Source organism: Oncorhynchus tshawytscha, linkage group LG04 (genome assembly GCF_018296145.1).
Source record: "Oncorhynchus tshawytscha isolate Ot180627B linkage group LG04, Otsh_v2.0, whole genome shotgun sequence".
NCBI classification, from domain to species: Eukaryota; Metazoa; Chordata; class Actinopteri; order Salmoniformes; family Salmonidae; genus Oncorhynchus; species Oncorhynchus tshawytscha.
The window spans coordinates 53,960,428-53,983,028 of record NC_056432.1 but is presented as its reverse complement, the minus strand read 5'-3'; the positions used below and the strand labels follow the sequence as shown (position 1 = coordinate 53,983,028).

General features: G+C 41.7%; 1 protein-coding gene across 3 annotated transcripts in view; it reads left to right on the top strand.

The window, feature by feature from the left end:
* Positions 1-22,400, top strand: part of LOC112249005 (protein kinase C and casein kinase II substrate protein 3) — a 32,293-nt gene extending 9,893 nt beyond the window's left edge. For 2 of the 3 annotated variants that reach the window (XM_024418557.2, XM_024418555.2), the window contains 9 exons: positions 8,341-8,441; positions 10,045-10,201; positions 10,489-10,724; positions 13,086-13,241; positions 15,956-16,131; positions 17,040-17,160; positions 18,349-18,482; positions 19,509-19,669; positions 21,134-22,400. In XM_024418557.2, the coding sequence (XP_024274325.1) occupies positions 8,388-8,441; positions 10,045-10,201; positions 10,489-10,724; positions 13,086-13,241; positions 15,956-16,131; positions 17,040-17,160; positions 18,349-18,482; positions 19,509-19,669; positions 21,134-21,249 (1,311 nt within the window). In that variant the 5' untranslated portion in view covers positions 8,341-8,387 and the 3' untranslated portion in view covers positions 21,250-22,400. The remainder of the gene's footprint in view (positions 1-8,340; positions 8,442-10,044; positions 10,202-10,488; positions 10,725-13,085; positions 13,242-15,955; positions 16,132-17,039; positions 17,161-18,348; positions 18,483-19,508; positions 19,670-21,133) is intronic. The other variant, XM_024418558.2, reaches the window with a different exon arrangement.
* The last annotated feature ends 201 nt before the right edge of the window (positions 22,401-22,601 follow it).

Below are 22,601 nucleotides of genomic sequence, written 5' to 3'. Positions count from 1 at the left end.
CAACTAGTGCCCTTTTTCCATGAAGGGTTCAGCAGTCTTTGACCCAAATCCCCCTGACTGCTACACAGGATCTGCTGTCTTCTGTCAGCCATGCCCCCGCTGAGGATTTCATCTCCCAGAGATTTAAACAGACACATTCCAGTTCTGCTAAGTGATCTGGATGAGCTGAGCATACTGCCTAAACAAAGTCGGTGACCGGTGGAACGTCAACATCCTCTGACACAGGGATGTTGTCCAAATGAAGGCCTGCAGCACATGGTCTGTTGCCTCTGGGCCTGTGTGGAAGTTTGTTGCTCAGCTCACACTTATGGTGGTTATGTGCTTTCAAGTGTCAGGGGTCTTCCTTAATGCTTGTCATGTACTTTGTTTTCCACAGCGTTTAGGAAAACTATTCATGGTGCTTTAAAAGTTTTTGTTAGACAATATACATGGAATAGAAAAGGCACAGTCAGGCAAGGACCTAGTGGAATTTCAGAAATTCAATCTATTTTTGGGCTTGTTTTTCAATACTACATTTTTTAAAATTGGTATTTTATAGGTTTCAACAAATGCTACAGATTAAGCATGTAATCTCTGAGTAAAGGCTACATGCAATGAGATCCAGATGTCATAGGTATGATTTCTGCTGCCTGTCATGTTTACAGACTTAATATTCTGTAGTTTGAATTGTGTTTACTCTAAGTGGATGCTCTGCCTTTAAATTGAATTTATTTGTGCTTATCCTTGTGATTTAAATATCAGTATGGCAAAGCCATCTGTTCGATTTTCACCCTCATGTTCTGTTAAAGGACACTAATATCCCTAGATTCTATACATTTATGGCATCTGTATAAAAACATTACATATTAGTATCTATTGAATCTGAGCCTCTGGCCCCTCCAGAGACTAAATCTGTATCCATATGTTGAATCCAATGTGACCTAGATATTCAAGCTGCTGATGTCTTATGCCATCAGCTGGTCATTGACTGGAGATTAGTGGTGTTTGACCCCTCCTTTACCCGCCCTACGAGCTGCTAGTTTTCCCCCATGGTTCAGGGCTTACATTACTTTACCCTGGGCTTCAATCACCTTTGTTATGCTGCATCCCCACACCAGCCAACTTTTCCACTCTCGAGATGGGTCAGAGATATTAACTTTTCAATTAGCAGGCCTTGCTGAAGTGAGCCTCTCATAGATGTTCCTGTTTTGGCATGTTTGTGGAAAATGCCTCTACTGCTAGGATACATTCTGCTGCCTGACAGCACCGCCCTACCCCTCCTAGCCAGCAGAAAGTTGAGGGATATTGAATGTCTGAACTGTCTCCTGCAAAATGAGCCTCTTCTCTGCCTCTTCATCCCAAGCAGTCCATCCATGATCTGTTAATATCAGTCCTGTGTGAATGTAAACAAGCAGCTTATCACATTAAAAGCTATGTCACACTAACTCTGTCTGACTGAGGTCTGGTAATTCTCACCAAGGGTATTTTAAGGAAATAATGTGTAACATTTTCTGTTTAACAGTAGCTCGATTTCCATTCAATTGTGCCATTCCTCATGCGAGTATTCTAGAATCCGCATAAAGAAAGTGTATTTTCCCACCAGTGGTATGTTTCCACAGAATGGACTTGTTGCGGCTTAAAATCAGTGAGTGCTGACAAATCGTGCACAATGTACTTTTTCACATCTGTTTTCATGTACCGAATAAAAATCTAGTTCCCTGTGTTCCCATTGCTTTTTCAACTCTACCGATTTTTTTAAAATTTATTTTAGTTTTTAGTTTTGTCACAACGCAATAGTTGAAATAGGAAATGTGCCTGCTCTGATCTTGGCTCCTTCATCAGCTTTGCAGATACAGTGCCGGTTGGCTAGTCTACTGATGCGATTATTATGGATAAGAGCGAGACTGGTTTTATTTCAGTCAGACATGAACGATCATGTCACTAAAATAATATGCCCTCTATTTATTGGAAAGCCGCACCAATATTGGAAAGCCGCACCAAGCGCATCACCTTGCGCTTTCACCACTGTTAACTTAAGCTGTCGCTATTACTTTGTATGTACAATATGACTTTATACGCATGAAAAATGTGGATGGAGCCATTTAATGTTTATCATATTTGTAGGTCCGTTACTTGTTAGAATTCTAAGAATAATGGTGTAGCATATGTCCACTACATGACCAAAAGTATGTGGACACATGCTCGTCGAACACTTCATTCCAAAATAATAGGCATTAATATGGAGTTGGTCCTCCACTCTTCTGGCAAGGCTTTCCACTAGATGTTGGATCATTGCTGTGGGGACCAATTCAGCCAAGAGCATGTGATTTTGGGCTGTTAGGCCTGGCTCTGTCGACCATTCCAATTCAGCCCAAATGTGTTCGATGGGGTTGAGGTCAGGGCTCTGTGCAGGCCAGTCTTGTTCTTCCACCTATCTCGCTTTAGGCACTGGGGCATTGTCATGCTTAAACAGGAAAGGGCCAGCCCCGAAGTTGAAAGCACAGAATTCTCTAGAATCTAATTAATGCTGTAGCATCAAGATTTTCCTTCACTGGAACTAAGGAGCCTGAACTGTGAAAACAGCCCAAGACCATTATTCCTCCACCAAACCTTACAGTTAATCCCACCTTCCTTAAAAACCTCTTGGTGCACAGATCCCTTTAGTGGGATCATTTTCGTCAACATCCGGTGAATTGCAGAGCGCCAAATTCAAATTAAATTCCTAAAAATATTGAATTTTCATGAAATGACAGGTGCAACATACCAAAACACAGCTTAATTTATTGTTAATCCACCTGGCGTGTCAGATTTCAAGAAGGCTTTACGGTGAAAGCAAACCATGTGATTATGTGAGGACAGCTTTCAGCAGACATTACAACAGCTAGCAGCAAAGTAGATTGGTCACGAAAGTCAAAAACAATAACATTTATCGCTTACCTTTGATCTTCATAAAAGGTCTCGCTCCAGGTGCGCGCGCATGCACAAATCTGAGGACATCTGGCTATCCACTGACGCGATGTGATCTTTCTCGCTCATTTTTCAGAATAAAAGCCTGAAACTGTCTAAAGCCTCTACACACCTTGTGGAAGCCATAGGGAAAGGAATCGGGTTGATATCCCTTATATGGAGGATAGGCTTGCAATGGAAAAGAGTAGTTTCAGAAAAACAGCACTTCCTGGATGGATTTTCCTCAGGTTTTCGCCTGCAATATCAGTTATGTTATACTCAGACATTATTGACATTTTTGGAAACTTTGGAGTTTTCTATCCTAATCTGCCAATTATATGCATATTCTAGCTTCTGGGCCTGAGAAATAGGCAGTTTACTTTGGGTACTTTGCTCATCCAAACATCAAAATATATCACTAGCCACTTTAAACAATGCTACCTTATATAATGTTACTTACCCTACATTATTCATCTCATATGCATACGTATACACTGTACTCTATCATCGACTGCATCCTTATGTAATACATGTATCACTAGCCACTTTAAACTATGCCACTTTGTTTACATACTCATCTCATATGTATATACTGTACTCGATACCATCTACTGTATCTTGCCTATGCTGCTCTGTACCATCATTCATTCATATATCCTTACGTACATATTCTTTATCCCCTTACACTGTGTATAAGACAGTAGTTTTGGAATTGTTAGTTAGATTACTTGTTGGTTATTACTGCATTGTCGGAACTAGAAGCACAAGCATTTCGCTACACTCGCATTAACATCTGCTAACCATGTGTATGTGACAAATAAAATTTGATTTGAAAATACTGCCCCCTAGCTTAGAGGTTAATGCATAGTGTCATCCTGGCATCCGCCCAACCCAGATTCCAGATGGTGTAGCGTGAATCATTACTCCGGAGAACGTGTTTCCATTGCTCCAGAGTCAAGCTTGCCGCCATTGGACATCACAGCTTGACACCACTCCAGCCGACGTTTGGCACTGCTCCATGGTGATCTTAGGCTTGTGTGCGGCTGCTTGGCCACGGAAACCCATTTCACGAAGCTCTTGACGAACAGTTATTGTACTGATGTTGCTTCCAGAGGGAGTTTGGAACTCTAGTGAGTGTTGCAATCACTCTTCAGCACTCGATGGTCCCGTTCTGTGAGCTTGTATGGCCTACAACGGCTGAGCCATTGTTGCTCCAAGACGTTTTCACTTCACAATAACAGCTGTTGACCGGGCATCTCTAGCAGGGCAGAAATTTGCCGGACTTACATGTTGGGAAGGTCGCATCCAAAGAAGGTTCTACGTGAAGTCACTGAGCTCTTCAGTAAGGCCATTTGACTGCCATTTTCTTGATGGAGATGGTATGGCTGTGCTGAATTTGTATACACCTGTCAGTAAAGGGTGTGGCTGAAATGGCCAAATCCACTAATTTGAAGGGGTGTCGATATACTTTAAAAAAAAATGTATATAGCTAGTTAGGTGTGTGTCACGCCCTGCCCAACCTACAGTTTTGTGGTGAAACCCTTTTTTGCCAAGTGACTTCTTTTTCCATTTCCCTTGTGGGTTTTCAGACTTGATAGTAGGGCTGTCTCCGACGACCGAGCATCATCTGTTCTTTTAGCCCAATCGATTGTTTGAAATTAAAACCTGTTTTTTTCTATATAGACACACACCCTGTTTGAATTAAATGTAACTATATGTAGGCTACTTTGCCTGATGCAATTAAAAATCAAGACACATTACTAAAAGACCATGCTCAATATAGCTGAACCAGAAGAAAAATACTTTAACCAGGCATTGTACACCTGGCGAGCAAAGTCAGCTTGCATGCGTCCAAACCCTCCCCTAACCCAGACGATGCTGGTCCAATTGTGCGATGCCTCATGGGTCTCCCGGTCACAGCCGACTGTGACAGCATGTGATTGAACCTGGATCTGTGATGCCTCAAGCACTATGATGCAGTGCCTTAGACCGCTACACCACTCGGGAGGCCTAATCAAGATTATAAACTCGAGCTCTGAATGCGGATTGGCTGACAGCCGTGGTTTATCAGACCGTATACCACAGGTATGAGAACTATTAGTTTTTTTCTGTTCTGTTGGTAACCAGTTTTATAATAGAAATAAGGCATATGTCCAATATACCACGGCTAAGGGCTGTATCCAGGCACTGCGTTGCATCGTGCCTAAGAACAGCCCTTAGCTGTGGTATATTGGACATATACCACACCCTCTCGTGCCTTTTTATTTATTGATTAACTGTCTAAATGTAAATTTATACAAATCTAAAAGTAACTTCTATTGTCATTGCCAATATTTTAAAAAGCCTACAATATTTACAAAATCCTAATCAACATTGCAGGTTAAAAAAAAAGTATCCTATAAATCACATCGGCTATGCATGACCTGTCTGAAATTAACTTGAAACATTGTATCAACTATTACCTTGGATACAGCCTGAAACTTGCTAGCTAACCTGCAGCATTAAAATATTATGGGCCCTCAGTTTCCGCCAGTGAGCTCCGGACAGGCACACAGCTGTAGGCTATTTGTGCAAGGGATAAAAGTAATCAGGCCTTTTTATTACAGTTCCACCGGATCAGCGTATGAAATGGTTCCACTTGGTTATCAAAAGGGACAAAGTTGGAAACATTTTTCAAATGGGCTACTTTGAGGAGCTATTGTCTGTCTCAATGGATAAAAACAGATTTTGTTTTCAAGCTTTTTTTAAAAGGGCTTGGTAGCCTAGTGGTTAGAGCTTTGGACTAGTAACTGAAAGTTTGCAAGATCGAATCCCCGAGCTGACAAGGTACAAATCAGTCATTCTGCCCCTGAAAAGGGAGTTAACCCACTGTTCCTAGGCCGTCATTGAAAATAAGAATTTGTTCTTAACTGACTTGCTGACTTAACTGACTTAAATAAAGGTTAAAAATAAATAAAAAGGCAAAGAAAGTCTTTGATTGTGAGTTAAGACGATCAGAAACAGTATCCGATCCACAAATGTACACATTTTAAAAGCCTACTCAAGATTGACAGGAGCGCTCCAAACATATAAGTAATACATTGACAACTTGTAAATGGAATGAAACAAACCAAAACAACTTGTTTCTCAAACGTGCCCACTCCTACAAGGACAAAGGTAAGACTGTAATAATACTACATTGAATGCATGAACAGAAGTTACCCTAACCAAACATTGTATGTTAGAAATTATGGTAGTTAACGGTAAATGTGATACATGTGTGCCATCCCTGCGGCCTCCGCAATGGATTAGTCCACTCAGACAGGCGTGAATCAGACGGGTGTCTCGTGTAGCTTATTATTTAAAAAAAACAGTATATACAGTGGGGAGAACAAGTATTTGATAAACTGCCGATTTTTCAGGTTTTCCTACTTACAAAGCATGTAGAAGTCCTGTAATTTTTATCATAGGTACACTTCAACTGTGAGATGGAATCTAAAGCAAAAATCCAGAAAATCACATTGTATGATTTTGAAGTAATTACTTGTAAATACTTGTTCTCCCAAATGTATATATTTGCAACTGCTCGACCATAAAAATCTTCTTTGACCAACTTCCTATCGACCAGTCGACAAAATAGGGTCAGCCATACTTGTTAGGGCGTTTTAACAGTGCAAAGTCACACTGTATAGCCTTGGGTATGAATGTTCACCAGAATCCATAGTCTTCCTCAAATTGTCAAAGGAAGTCATTTGGCACAACTAGCTAATACAAAGTCAATCAGGAACAGGGCCGTAGAAGTATAAGGAACTGGGGCCGGATTCACAAAACCTTAAGAAGAAATTTCTTAACTGCAATTTTTTTCCCCTTAAGTATAGACTTAAGAAGAAAGCTTTTAGCAAAGTTGCTATTCCTCAAAGTTATTGGAAATGTTCTTAAGGTTTTTCCTAAGAAAAAAGTTAAATAAGATTCTTGAAAATAATGCTTTAGGATTTCTTCTTGGAAATGTACTTAATTTTAAGACAGCTAAACCCCCATCTTGAGACGAATGGGTACTTTTGTAACCAAATACAGCAAGAATACAATTGACTAGCTCAATATCTAGCTAGTAATTAACAATATATTACAATATTTTAGAAGTGTTAAATAGCTAGCGCTATCTTGTCAATTTGCGAAGAATTTGGCTAACCTTAACATCATTGGCTATAATGTCTTTACACTTTTGCTCGCTAACTTACTGTTCTTCCACTATCTCTGATAGATGACACCTCCTCCAGCTGTTCCACATGAAATGATTCTTAGCTCCCTTCTTTTTTACGGCGTCACTGTCCCTTGCCATACCCCAGACAGCAGAGACAGGCTTGGCCACTCTCGCCCATCCTTGGCAACCTTTTCTTTGCTGCTATTCTCTCCACCATCACTTCAATATCTTTTCTTGGTTATCTATTTTTGATTTTGCTATAGCTAGTCTGATGGCTGTGTGAAATAACAAAATCCGATCATCCCTGTCACATAGGCTTATTGGTTTCAAGCACGTCACTGTCAATGCCACAAGATATTTACGAAGTTCCTAAGAACATTTTGAGGAATTGCATTTCCAAACTATCTTAAATTTCTTACGTTTTTTTTGTAAGTAATGTTTTGTGTATCTGGCCCCAGAACTCTGCACAGGGTTAATTTTCACCTAGCTTATTGACTTTGTAAAAATGAATATAGATTATCTTGTCAATTGACCATGCGACGGATGTCTTACTTTCAAGCATATGAGTGTACTAGAGCTAAAGCAATGTGGATGTGTGAGGGGGGGCTTTGCTCTTGAAAAAAACACATTAGATATCAGCTATTTGGTTGACTTGCAATTAATATGACAATGTAAGTGTGCTGCTGGGTAGACCTGGATGACAGGGCATTGTTATCTTAAGATCCCCAGCCCCACTCAGCCTGGCTAAAAACTAGTCTGTCTCTCTGCCTCGGCTCAATTCTCTCAGAAAGAGATGGACACTCTCTCCCCTCACCCTAAGGGTTTACTGGATTACACCTTCAGGGTAGACTCATTAGCTCTGTGAGGTGACTCTATGGGGCCTTTTCTACAGATTAAGGATGTGGCTTAATGTCAGGTGACTGGATACGTCATGTGGTGCTGTGGATCACTTGGTCAGAAAATGCATGAAAGTTGTCAGGGTGAAAGGAGGTGGGAAATGAGAAATATTCTCTTAGTTTTCTTTTTCTGCCCAGCCACTGCTTTGGTATTAACCCCATGTATGCTTGGCAAGTAGGGCAGCAATTTACTTGTCTCTTGTGATGACATGGTAGTTGCTACTGTTGCTTTTGGCATTTTCCCCTTGAATTTGACTCCCAGAATTTTGAGTGAGTTGCACATAACTATATCCAGCTACGTAGCCCATCTACAGTCAGTCTTACATGTTCTCTCTTCAGTTTAACAGATTGCCGCCATCATTCCGTGCTGTAAAGGTGATCCCGAAATGTCTTCCAATGGAGACCTGCGAGACGTTGGGAGCTGCGAAAGCTTCTGGGAGGTAAGCTCAACAACTCCACTCCCCAGGGCTGCCAACCGTGTGGAGCTGACCATTTCTGGTGTGGAAGTCTGACTGCCCCCTCAGGCAGCCTTCCATCGTTTTCATGGAGGACTCCTTTTCAGGAGAAACACTACAGGGGCAACCCTCGTAATGAGTCCCTGCTGATTATACATTTCCATGTCCTGGCTGTAAGAGGTTCCTCATTCCATTGGCTCCTCTCCTCCCCCACCTCATCAGGCCTGCCCCATCAAGTTATCACTTGCTCTGAGGAAAACTAGCAGCAGTAGTCACCAATGCTCTGAGCATTGACGAGTTCAGTGGTTGGTTATGTGATGTAATATGTCTCTCTCCCTGGTGTCATGACTATCCTTACAGTGGATCAAAAGACTCATCAGCTAGGCAAATGTTTGAAGATAGCCAGGCAGACCTCTCTCCCGTGGAAGGGGGCTGTGCTGGTCTTGATACCTTAACACCGGGTCGTAAATTTAGAGAACGTTCTCTTTCTTGCCCTGCAGTATTGGGAAAGAAATCCCTTTGTCTACGGAAGACCTTTGCCGCTGAAAATTAACGGCCAAAGAATGAACTTTGGAACAATATTCATAAGATAGATATGTTAAGAATGGTCCGTTGGATCTAAAGAATAATCCTGTGATATAGTTTATTATTTTGTGATGGGGTGACAAAGTCATTAACTCTGAAAGTGTACGCCACCTATGTATCAAGTTTACATCTAAATGTTGTATAAAATATTATTTTAAATATAAAAATACTTTTGTGAAGAGATGTGATTCTTAGCCTTCTAAATGAGAGGATTGCTTTTCATAAACCTGTGCCCAGTCATTAACCACGCCCACGCGAGCACAGACATTTTGTCGGCGTGATGGAATGCCCCTTTCTGGCTAGAGTGCTTAAATGGACTCGTTAACGAAATTTACATTAGACCAGCCAACGTACAGCGCGAGCTGAGTGTTGACAAATGGTTAGAAACTCTGAAGCTCTGAACCTAAACACTGGTGAAGATCACCTAGGAGACAAAACATTCAATCTGCAGCTGTCCATGTAAAAGTGGTCCTAGAATTAGACCAAAGACACGAGGGGAAGGATCAGATCCCTCTTAGAATAGTTTCTTCAGATGTACTAATGGTTGTCTTAACAATCACTCCACTATCAAACGACATTGTGACCTCTGTTGGACAACCAGAGCCTTACATCGAGCCACTACCGATCGACGTATCCATCGAGTTAAACAGAGACAGCTACGCTTGAATATATATATATATTGCATTTCTAATCCGAATGAGCAGTGGTTAGGGTGCTAAGTATTCTGGTTATGGTCAGCGTAGTTTCCAAATGTATGTACGGTAAGTTGACCCTCTTTCCCTACCCCCTTTCCATTGTGTATCAAGCCATCATATCTTGTATGTGTATTCTGTGTTATTTAGTTAGTAAATGAATGTAAAGCCAATTTGTGTTTTGCTGATTCATCACTAAGGTTAGGGTTCTTGCAGATATCAAGGAGTGCGCAATGTGATATGTGAGACTGATATGCGTTAATAATGATTAAGTGACTTTCTTACACAAGTGTGTGTCCATCTTTACTTAGCCGGGGCACTACAAGAGGACGGTGAAGCGTATCGACGATGGACACAAGCTATGCAACGAGCTAGTCGGCTGCTTCGCGGAGCGGGCCAAGATTGAGAAGGGCTATTCCCAGCAGCTGAGTGACTGGGCCAAGAAGTGGAGGGGCGTGGTGGAGAAAGGTGAGTTGGCCTGGTAGTGGAGGTACTCATTCACCATGGCCGCCCCCAAAAGAGCCTGTAGTAAAGCTCATATACTGGCTCAACCTTCTCATTCTCACGCTGTCAGTGACAAGTACATAAAATGGATATGACACCCTTCCCAAAGATATATAGGTCATCATTTACTGGTTGATAATGAATTCACTCTCATTAAATGACTTGGAGCCAAGTGTTATTGGAGTGAAATGTGTCCATTAACCCTGTGAAGGGTGTCCATTATCTGAAATGTGTCCATTATCCCCCTGAAGGGCCTCAGTATGGCACCCTGGAGAAGGCGTGGCATGCCTTCATGAATGCTGCTGATAGGCTGAGTGAGATCCACATGGAGCTGAAGGAGCACCTGGCTGTGGAGGACAGCGAGAAGATCCGTAACTGGCAGAAAGATTCCTTCCACAAGCAGATGATCGGAGGGTTCCGGGAGACAAAAGATGCAGATGAAGGATTCCGTAAGGCACAGAAACCCTGGGTCCGGAAACTGAAAGACGTGAGCGTTGCTCTTCTCATTTGCTTTTTTTTAAACCCGTTTTTAATGTTTAGATATCAACCCTGAATGACCAATAATAGATTAGTAGTATACATTGTGTTAGTATTGTTTGGTATTTTATTAGGATCCCAATTAGCTGTTGTGAAAGCAGAATCCACGCTTCCTGGGGTCCACACACAACATCAAACAATGACATAATACAGAACATTAATGTTGCTTGTCCTGTGTGGCTCAGTTGGTAAAACATGAATCTTGCAACGCCAGATTTGTAGGTTTGATTCCCACGGGATACCAGTATGAAAAATGTATGCATTTGCTACCGTATGTCGCTCTGGATAAGCGCAGCTGCTAAATGACTGAAAATTAAAAAATTGTTTAATATAAAATAGCTCAAGGACAGAACTACATACGTTGTAAAATGGCACACAGCCTACATACACAAGTATGTGGACATCCCTTCAAATTAGTAGATTTGGCAATTTCGGCCATACCCAGGTGTGTAAAATGGAGCACACATCCATGCATTCTCCACAGACAAACATTAGCAGTAGAAAGGCCTTACTCATTGACTTTCAATGTGGCACCGTCATAGGATGCCAACTTTCCGACAAGTCAGTTTGTCAAATTTCTGCCCTGCTAGAGCTGCCCTGGTCAACTGTAAGTTATGTTATTGTAAAGTGGAAACGTCTCAGCTGTTTAGAAATAGGCACACAAGCTCACAAAACGGCACCGACGAGTGCTGAAGTGCCTAAAAATTGTCTGTCCTTTGTTGCAACACTCACAACCGAGTTCCGAACTGCCTCTGGAAGCAACGTTGGCGCCAGAACTGTTCGTCGGGAGCTTAATGACATGGGTTTTCATGGCCGAGCAGTCGCTGACACAAGCCTAAGATCACCATGTGCAATGTTTGCTGGAGTGGTGGAAAGCTGTGATGTACAGCTCGCTGCAATTGGACTCTGGAGCAATGGATTCTCTGGAGTGATGAATCACGCTTTACCATCTGGCAGTCCAACGGCCAAATCTGGGTTTGGTGGAAGCCAGGAGAACACTACCTGCCCCAATGCCAACTGTAAAGTTTGGTAGAGGAGGAATAATGGACTGGGGCTGTTTTTCACGGTTCAGGCTAGGCCCCTTAGTTCCAGTGAAGGGAAATCTTAATGCTACAGCATACAATGACATTCTAGATGATTCTGTGTTTCCCAACTTTCTGGCAACAGTTTGGGGAAGGCCCCTTCCTGTTTCAGCATGACAATCTTCCCCCCCCCGGTGCACAAAGCAAGGTCCTTACAGAAATGGCTTGTCAAGATCGGTGTATGGATGAACTTGAATGGCCTGCACAGAGCCCAGACCTCAACCCCATCGAACACCTTTTGGATGAATTAGAACGCCAACTAAGAGCCAGGCCTTTTCGCCCAACATCGGTGCCCAACCTAATGCTCTTGTGGCTGAAAGGAATCAAGTCCCCGCAGCATTGTTCCAACTTCTAGTGAAAAGCCTTCCCAGAAGAGTGGAGGCTGCTGTGGCAGCAAAGCAGGGACCAACTCCATATTAATGCCCATGACTTTAGATTGAACATTTGAAGATCAAGTGTCCACATAGTTTTGGTCATGTAGTGTATCAATACATAATCACAAAATATCTGGGTCAAATAGGGGATAGGCGTTGTGCTGTGAGGTGTTGCTTTATCTGTTTTCTGAAACCTGAATTGCTGTTCATTTAAGGAATAAGAGATGGGAGTTCCATGCAATAATGGCTCTATATAATACGGCATGCTTTGTTAAATTTGTTCTGGATTTGGGGACTGTGGAAAGACCCTTGGTGGCATGTCGGGTGGGCTAGGTGTGTGTCAGTTGACTATACAAACAATTTGGCATTTTCAACACATTGACTGTCACTACTTAAAAAATATAAAAATCTCTCAACTCTTAGCCAAGAGAGACTGGCATGCATAGTATTTATATTATCCATCTGATGACAATGAAGAGCAAGACGTGCTGCTCTCTTCCGGGCCAGCTGCAGCTTAAATATGTCTTTGCAGCACTTGACCACATGACTGGACAATAATCAAGATACAAAATTAAACCCTGCAGCACTTGCTTTTTGGAGTGTGGTGTCAAAGCAAAGCTTAATAATATTATGGACAGACCTCTTCCCCATCTTTACAACCATAGAATCTATATGTTCTGACAATGACAGTTGACTTAAGGTAACGCCAAGTAATTTTGTCTCAACTTGTTCAATGGCCACACTATTAATTACCAGATTTAGCTGAGGTCTATAGCCTAGGGAATAATTTGTACCAAATACAATGTAGATGTGGGGTTGGCGATGATTGTAAATAGAGGAATTCCTCTGTCCAAGGTGGAGTCGTCTAAGAAGAGTTACCACCAGGCCCGTAAAGAGGAAAAGACTGCTTTGACTCGCGAGACCCATGCCAAGGCCGACCCCACCAAGTCCCCGGAAGAGGTCCGCAAATTTACAGACCGCGTCGAGAAATGCAACCAGGAATCAGAGAAGGTACTGAAACTCCACCGATCATATGTGAACAATAAGTATTCAGCTAGGTAGCCATCCGGTTGCATTACGTTTATTTTAGTCAAGAGGCTTGAGGTACATTGAGATTTTTTCTTACACGCTGGAATCCTGATACTTTTGAACCTACTGTAACCATGAACACAAGTAACAAGCCATCCTCTTGAGCATTCTGTTATTTGTACAAGCCTTTTGGGCTCCCGAGTTGGCGCAGCATCTCCGTGCCAGAGGCATCACTACAGACACCCTGGTTCGAGTCGAGGCTGTATCACAGCCGGCCGTGATTGGGAGTCCCATAGGGCAGCGCACAATTGGCCCAGCGTCGTCCGGGTTTGGCCGGTGTAGGCCGTCATTGTAAATAAGAATTTGTTCTTAACTGACTTGCCTAGTTAAATAAAGGTTACATATAGGATCAGCTAATTGTCCAGTCTAAATAGCGGATGTGTTGGTGGAATTGGTTCAGTGCAGTTACAAAACTTTGTTTTAGTTGGTGTGCTGTCTAGAGGCAGCCTGTCGTCAAGTGTCAAATTGTGGGTGGGGAAGCACATACCGATGTGCCTTTTTTAAACATGACTGTTTGGCGTGCTGAGGCTTGTCAGGTGGCAGCCTTGCAGCGACAAGCAGAAAGATTGGCAGCTGTTTTTGTCTGGCTGGATCTGTGGAGGCTGTTACTGTTTGTCTCCCATGTCTAAACTATAATGAGCTTTAGGAAGTGCACAGTAAGGTCCCGTTGATTTTGTAATCAAAGTTTTCCTATAAACAAAGCTCCGCCTAATTTAGAATGTAGGGATAGTTTGTCATTTAGACAGTAAATCCTGAAACTGGATTTATGTCTGTTTACTTGCCCACAGCTAATCTCTTGTGACCACACCCCATAACGGCTCTCTGTCTGCTCAGGGAGGGCAGGCTCTTTCTCTCAGATTACCAACATGCCAAACAACATTAGCTAGGTCAAAGCCAAGTGCTTCCTGGCATCTGAAGTTTTTTTTAAATGGTATAACAGAACAAAATATATAAATGTACACTACCGTTCCAAAGTTTTGGATCACTTGCAAATGTCCTTGTTTTTGAAAGAAAAGCTTTTTGTCCGTTTTAAAATAACATCAAATTGATCAGAAATGCAGTGTAGACGTTAATGTTGTAAATGACTATAGTAGCTGGAAACGGCAGATTTTTTTTTTAATGGAATATCTACATGGGCGTACAGAGGACCATTATCAGCAACCATCACTCCTGTGTTCCAATGGCATGTTGTGTTAGCTAATCCAAGTTTATAATTTTAAAAGGCTATTTGATCATTAGAAAACCCTTTTGCAATTTGTTAGCACAGCTGAAAACTGTCCTGATTTTAAAAATAATAAATAATAATAAAACTGGCCTTTAGACTAGACCATTTGGAGCATCAGCGTTTGGGTTCGATTACAGGCTCAAAATGGCTAGAAACAAAACTTTCTTCTGAAACTCGTCAGTCTATTCTTGTTCTGAGAAATGAAGGCTGTTACATGCGAGGAATTGCTAAGAAACTGAAGATCTCGTACAACGCTGTGTACTACTCCCTTCACAGCACAGCACAAACTGTCTCGAACCAGAATAGAAAGAGGAGTGGGAGGCCCCGGTGCACAACTGAGCAGGAGGACAAGTACATTAGTGTCTAGTTTGAGAAACAGATGCCTCAAGTCAACACCTGGAAGCTTCATTAAATAGTACCCGTGTGAAGAGGTGACTCTGGGATGCTGACCACCTAGGCAGAGTTGCAAAGAAAAAGACATCTCAGACTGGCTAATAAAAAGAAGGGTAAAAGAACACACTGGACAGAGGAACTCTGCCTAGTAGGCCAGCAGCCTGGAGTCGCCTCTTCACTATTGACTTTGAGACTGGTGTTTTGCGGGTACTATTTAATGAAGCTGCGAGTTGAGGACTTGTGAAGCATATGTTTCTTAAACTAGACACTAATGTACTTGTGTTCTTGCTAAATTGTGCACTGGGGGCCTCCCCCTCTTTCTATTCGTTAGAGCCAATTTGCACTGTTCTGTGAAGGGAGTAGTACACAGCGTTTTACGAGATCTTCAGTTTCTTGGCAACTACTCGCATGGAATAGCCTTCATTTCTCAGAACAAGAATAGACTGACGAGTTTCAGAAGAAAGGTCTTTGTTTCTGGCCATTTTTAGCCTGTAATTGAACCCACAAATGCAGATGCTCCATCCAGATACTCAACTAGTCTAAAGAAGGCCAGTTTTATTGCTGCTTTAATCAGGACAACAATATTCAGCTGTGCTAACATAATTACAAAAGGGTTTTCTAATGATCAATTAGCCTTTTTAAAATGATAAACTTGGATTAGCTAACAACCAGCCATTGGAACACAGTGGCAGTGATGGTTGCTGATAATGGGCCTCTGTACGCCAATGTAGATATTACATGAAAATTCAGCAATCCAGCTACAATAGTCATTTACAAAATTAACAATCTACACTGTTTCTGATCAGTTTTACATTATTTTAATGGAGATATAATGTGCTTTTCTTTCAAAAACAAGGATATTTTTAAGTGACCCCAGACTTTTGAACGGTAGTGTATATGGTTAATACGAGTTTACCATTTACTCCCATTTCTTGTTTTGCATGTAAAGATGGTGATGCTGTGATCTGTGTCTGAAGCCAGAGGCCTAGTTAGTTGTGTGTCTGATTTTTAACTCCAGGCAAAGGAGCGCTATGAGAAGGCTTTGGAGGAGCTGAACCGCTGCAACCCACGCTACATGGAGGACATGGAGCAGGTGTTTGAGATCACCCAGGAGGCCGAGAAGAACAGGCTGTGCTTCTTCAAGGATGTCCTGCTGGACATCCACAAACACTTGGACCTCTCCAGCAATGATGGGTATGACAATCACACATTCTGCCGACTAGTACCTCTATTCTTGTACCATGAAGTGAGGTATTCTTTAAAAAAAATTTTTTTTAACACTTTCTGGACACCTATTAATGGTTAAGAACGTATCTAGGTTTATAGATTTATTTTTAAGAAATATATTTTCCTTTTATCTTGAATTGGGCACTGGACATTCGCTACTTACAGGTATGATGAGACATTAGTCATGTTTTACACTTGCATAGATTGATACGGTTGAACAGTAAACTTTGAGCGTGGGCATCTATTAGTGCAAGCACTTCGTAGTATTAGCCTACATTTCTGTTCAACAGAATGTGTACACAAGGAGTGAATGTTCAACTGCTGATTGTCCATTTAAATAGCAGTCTTTCATATCAGGTCCTTACTCTATTTAGACAAGGGCCAGGTGACCACGCCACTGTTGATGGTTGGGCTGAACAAATATTCAGTGGAATTTGGCCACATTCTTATAGCTTGGTATTACCAGAGATTGCGATAAACCTAGCATAGTACATACAGTAAGGGTTGAACTATGGGTTTGACTGGATAAAGTCCACCAATCCCACAACAAAAACAACCTCTGTCACACATTCCAATAGAAAGCTAAATAATAATGTTATGGTGATTTCAGTTTTATTTGTGGACCTTTCCGTATCCTCCCATTTTTAAAAATGGTTTGTAGTATTTTATGTTCCTATAATGAAATGGTTTTTGAAACGTGTGCTCTCATTTTGCCACAAACCCCTGTTATCCTATGTATTCATTCCCAAGATGTTCACGTTACATAACTGTTGTTAGTTCAATACGTGTGGATGCAATCTTGCTCATTGACCACAGTATTGTGTTTAGTGTGGAGAATGTGACTCCAGTGATTAACAGAGGAATTTGTCCCTTAGATTCAAGGTCCTGTACTGTGACCTGGGCCAGACCATCACTGCAGCCAATGACAGCGAAGACCTGAGGTGGTGGAGAAACACCCATGGGCCTGGCATGAGCATGAACTGGCCACAGTTTGAGGTAAAGGACATTTGTCGGTCTAACCTTTTTATGTAAACAATTGTCTATTGAATGAGGGCACATGAGTTACAATACAAATTGCATACTGTAAGCTTCTAATAAATGTTGCCTATTTTTACTGATTTTCAAATAGTATATATGAAACTCAAATGATCTGGTAAAGAAATGTTGTAAAAGGTGTTCTCTGTTCGTATAAATAAGAAATCTTCTCCATAGAGCCATATTGAGCTCTTGCTTGGACTGTTGGTAAATTCCAAATGGGGATGACATTGAATGCGCCCGACATTGAATGGGCCCTTGTGTGACATGTGGACCTGAGTGGGTTCTGGAATGCTGGAGTGCTTTCTTAGAGCTAAAGCCTGCTCTGACCACCCCACACACAGCCCAAGGTTCGTAAGCCATGCCATTAAAACTGCTCCTCAGTCACCACCTTCACTCTACTGCACATGCAGGGGGCTGCAAAATGCAATTTTTCAGTTTTGTGGAAAATTACAGCTACTGTGAACAAAAAATTCTGTACTTCATAATGATCCATTTAAAGCTGGCGATAGCTGGCACACAGGAGCATGTTGATCTGGAAACCGGCATTGGTTTACAGTTCCAGGCAAAGCCACTGTGAAGCTTGTGGAGAGCGAGAATGAGGCAGCTCTCCTCTGTCTCCTTAGGAATCCTTTGGCATTCCCACTGGTTTCCCTAGACACAGGAGCCCTTTGTCCTGGCTGGGGAGCAGCACAGCTCTCTGTAGTGACTCCAGCACTAGGCACAAGGCTTCAAAAGCGCTCTGGTTATTTAGTATCCTCCCAAAGATGATGCCTCAACATGTGACTGGCGAAACGGTGTTATCAGTTAACACCGTTTGTCTTTTTTTCCCTCCACTTTTCATTGGATGGTGATTTTGGTTTAGATTACAGTTCTGTGAGGTGGCTGTTCTTTTGTGGTGTTTAGGTGTGGTTTTGATCGGCTGCATTGATTTAAATAAATAAAAAAACAGAACACAATAGGCCAGATGAATACAATAAATATTTCACTCCGTAAGTGTGAGAGATGTTCAAAATAAACTATACTGTTTGGAAGAAGCCTCTGTAATGTGTGAGGAAATGGGATGTTCCCAGCTGGTGATAGTTAGAAAACACAAAATAGTTCCCTGCTTTTTAAAGTGTCTCATATTAAGTTGTCTGTTTGTCCCAGGAGTGGTCCCCTGAGTCAAACCGCTCCATCTCTAACCAGAAGGCGAGGAACAGCCGGGCGGAGGACGTGGTCACCCTGACCAACATTGTCCCTTCGAGCGAGGAGGCACCCCAGACTCCTCAGGAGACCACCAGGTAACTATGCTCTCTGTGACCTGCAAATGACCTATCACAGTGGCTTCTGTACCAAATGAGTTGTTCAAATTCAGAGCTAGAGATTACTGTCTGACTGCACCACGATTCATGACTTGTCTTCTCAGCTTTAGGGCAGTGACTTAACAATGTTAGCATGTGTATACAACAGTAGTTTCCTTGTGCATGGAGCAGGAAAGACTGGGAATAATAGTTGTGGAGTACAGTATCTTATTTTTCTGACTCACTGTTACCATGGGACAATGGACATTTATGAGGAGTACATCATTTTTTTTTTTTTGTAATAAAAATATATGACTTTGGTACTTGAGGCGGAGTTTTTATTTTTCAAAAACATGACAAATGAAAGGATGACAATTATTGTGTTTAACTCCCTGTTGGTTTGCTCCAAAGCTGGTTTGCTCCAGAGACGTATACTGTACCTCTGAGGTGTTTAGACTACAATTATTCCAGCTTTTGAAAAACTGTTTGGCTTCTGCTACTGTATTTGTCTTGTGTTCTTAGTAACCATGGTCCCCCAAGGAGTTAACTTCCTGTATCCACAGAGAGCTGCAGCCTCTAATTAGTGTTTGTACTAGTGCTGAGTCAGAGGCCTTGTATTTTTCGGGTCTTTTTTTTCTTCTTGTTGCATTTAACCTCTATATTCAGTTAACATGCATACACACCAGTCACAGATTGTTCATCTGAGTGTGTGAGCACCGCGATAAATGAAGTTATATTGATGTAGTGTCACCTTTCATCGAACTTGTTGGGGGGGGGGGGACCTGTGGTCTCTACCACCCTCTGTTGGTTAGTTATTGCTACAGTGACATGAGAATACACGGCCCGTTTTATAAGACATTGTTTAGTTTCTGGTTTCAGCCGCCATGTGTAGTTTGGAAGAGAACATTACATGTTCAGTGTTTTCTTCATTCCATCCTTGTATGACTACTCAAAGTAATAGATTTTGTTTGGCTTTTTTTGCCAAGGGATACTAACCCTCTGCCCTTTTTCCTTTCCTGTCAATAGAGGGGTTAAAGACTACTCATCAGACTGGTCTGACGAAGACATCCCCAAAAAGGTCATCGCTGCTAATGGGGTGGAGGAGGAAGAGAAGGTAGCAGGTGTACGAGTTAGAGCGCTGTATGATTACACTGGGCAGGAGGCGGATGAGCTGAGCTTTAAAGCAGGTATTAATCCCTACTAATGCTTATTAATGTCACCGGACATCAACACACACACACACTCGGACCAATGTATGCATGGCAGCCACAGCTCACTGGTCCTAATGCACACTTTGTCTTGCATGGATACTAATTCACCGTTTGTTCATTTGGTCTAGAAACGTGTTCAATTTTGAAATAGAAACAGTAGGAGAATTAATACAAGTGTGATTTGCACAACACCAGATTTGAAGACACTGTGCAGAAATATCATTTGTATCCTACCGCTTACCTGATTTAGTTATGGAAAGGATATGTATCGTATAGGATCAGCCTTGGTTCCCTTTGGTCTGATTTTATTTACACATATATCCTTGATATAATTATTTCATAGGATGTCCTGTTTGAAACATTATTGTATTTACAGCTTTGGGTGAAGTTATTCATTGTAATTCTGAATGTTTTAACACTCAAAATAGCTATGGAACTAATAAGAAGGCAATAAATGCTGCCAAACTAAATGATTATCAAATAATCATTTTTAAACTCCTACAACTCGTCAACACTGCAGGTAAGTGTTGCAATTGATGGCCATGAAGATTGTTTTGTGCATTGTGTGTGTGAATGAACCTTGAACTGAACCGTACTTGTCATTTGTCAAGAGACTTCACAAAATGCAGTTATTTTATCCTAGATGATTCCTGCCAGCTAAAAGGCACAGGGTAACATTGGCCATTTATTTTTGACTAGCAGTTAATTCCCATGATCACTACAACCCTAGAGGACCCTTTGTTACGCTAGTGAAAATAAAGCTGCCGTTAAGGCAGTGCCAGGCACCTCTGATTGGTGGGGTCACACTCAAGTCTCCCTCCCAGTGGAGCTTAACCAGTCTAAGCCCACATCAGAGCCCAGTCTAACTGGGAGCCATCTCCTAGATTAGTAGATATCTACACTGAGGGGGGTCGTACACCCTTGGATTTGGAGAGGATACTGGATAATAGGAGTTGAAGTGCCCATGTAGAGAGATTGTAGTAGACCTTAGTGCACAGTGGCCTTGCTTTTGGTCTACTTTTGGTTCTAGTCTTGAGGGATCACAAAAGGCCAAATCATATGAGGCAGGGGTTAACAATACTTTGGAGAAGGAATAAGCCCTCAATGAGCTTTTGCTTTCTAGAAGAGCACCTCAGATTAAACAGAGAGATGATATAGCTAGATGTCAATAATTTGTCATTTCAACCATTTGGATATGGTGTGAACATGTACACAGGTAATTATGCTGCCACCTTGTGGTGGTCCCTGTAACACAACAGATTCAGATTCAGTGCATTACATGAATATGGATGAATTATGGTGCATGTAATTGCACTGAAGATGTTTCACACTCCCAACAGGTGGCGCCCATGGAATATTCCAGATATACATGGGACTGGAGAAAGTATGAGTTATTATTTAAGCGGGTTCCCCTGTGCTTTCTGCTCTCTCATCACTCAGGTGAAGTGCTAATGAAGATGGGTGAGGAGGACGAGCAGGGCTGGTGCAAAGGGCAGCTGGCCAACAGAGAGGTGGGCCTTTACCCTGCTAACTACGTCCAGGTCGTCACATCCTGATGACCCGCCCCCTTCCTGGGCAATAATGCAGCCATTGGTACAACAGAGTACAGACATGAGAATTTACTGACAACACCAGCACAGCCAGTTGTCGTTGTCCCCCCCTCCCCTCTCCCAGAAGACTGGATGGGCTTGGTGTTTTTGTTGCGACAGCTGTTGCTCGTCATTTCAAGTATAATGAAACAGAAATATAGTCCAAATTAAAAACTGATGTTTCCTTAACAAACTACTAGAGGATTGATAGCAGAATGGAGGTCATCGTCCCATGGGCTTTATCCTCGGTTTTTGTGATTAGCATAACCGGTACAGTGCCTTTTGAAAAGGATAACAGGGAAGGATGTCTGCAGAGCCCTCCCCTGGCATGTGATTGGCAGCACTCGGCAGTGGATTAGGCTGGGTGACGTTATGAGCGACCCCTGGAGGACAGGATAGTACATGGCAGGTTAACTGATCACGAGAATGCCTCTGCAAGGATGCAGAAAAAGGATCTCTTCTGTTGTGCATTAAAAAAAAGACATTTCAGTAGCTTTCACTCAAAGCACAATTCACTTCCAAGTATTTATTAAGATGAGATGGTATGCACAGTTTTTCACCTGTTACTTGCAGTTTCTTTACGATATGTTGTGTACTTCACGTTCATTTTCCCGACCTATGTTTAGTATGTAGATACACTTAATATTTCTAATGGTATGTTTGGGATAGTTAGTAGATTAAGGTTACAGTGCATTCAAACCCACGTTGGTTTGCTGTGCACGCTTAGTTTTTTATTTTCAGTAAAATAGCCATACTTTTGTGAGATTAGGGATATGAGAGTAATTCCATATCGCCTATTTCGCTACCCTTTTTTTGTATTCAAAATTTTACCTACAGTCAGACTTATTTGCATTTTAATTTATTTTTCTTTAAATCATTTTAATTATTTTTTTTGCATATGAACTAAACCAGGGAGACGTAAGACTTGTTTAAGTTAGTTGATTGAAACCTGTGGGAAGAGGTGAGATGCAAGGTGTGTACAGCGATGAGACTGTTTTGAGGGCAATGGAAACATTTCTTTCTCCACGGCTCTGCACTCACTGTGAACATGGTTTTACATGAAACTTCTGTAACAAGCTAATCTATGTACAATTCAGAAATTAAACATTTGAATCAAATCCCCATCCACCAGTTTAATTATTTTCACTTTTCGTCCTATGAGGAGGATAATCCGGTAGTATTGTTGAATGGATTCTTATGCTTGGAAATGATTTGAGTGGATGACACAACCATCTTATGTCTGGAGATGAATATAAAATGTGTCTTATGAAATGAACACATTTTCTCATTACAAATCTTACCGAAGGTTACTTTTTAAG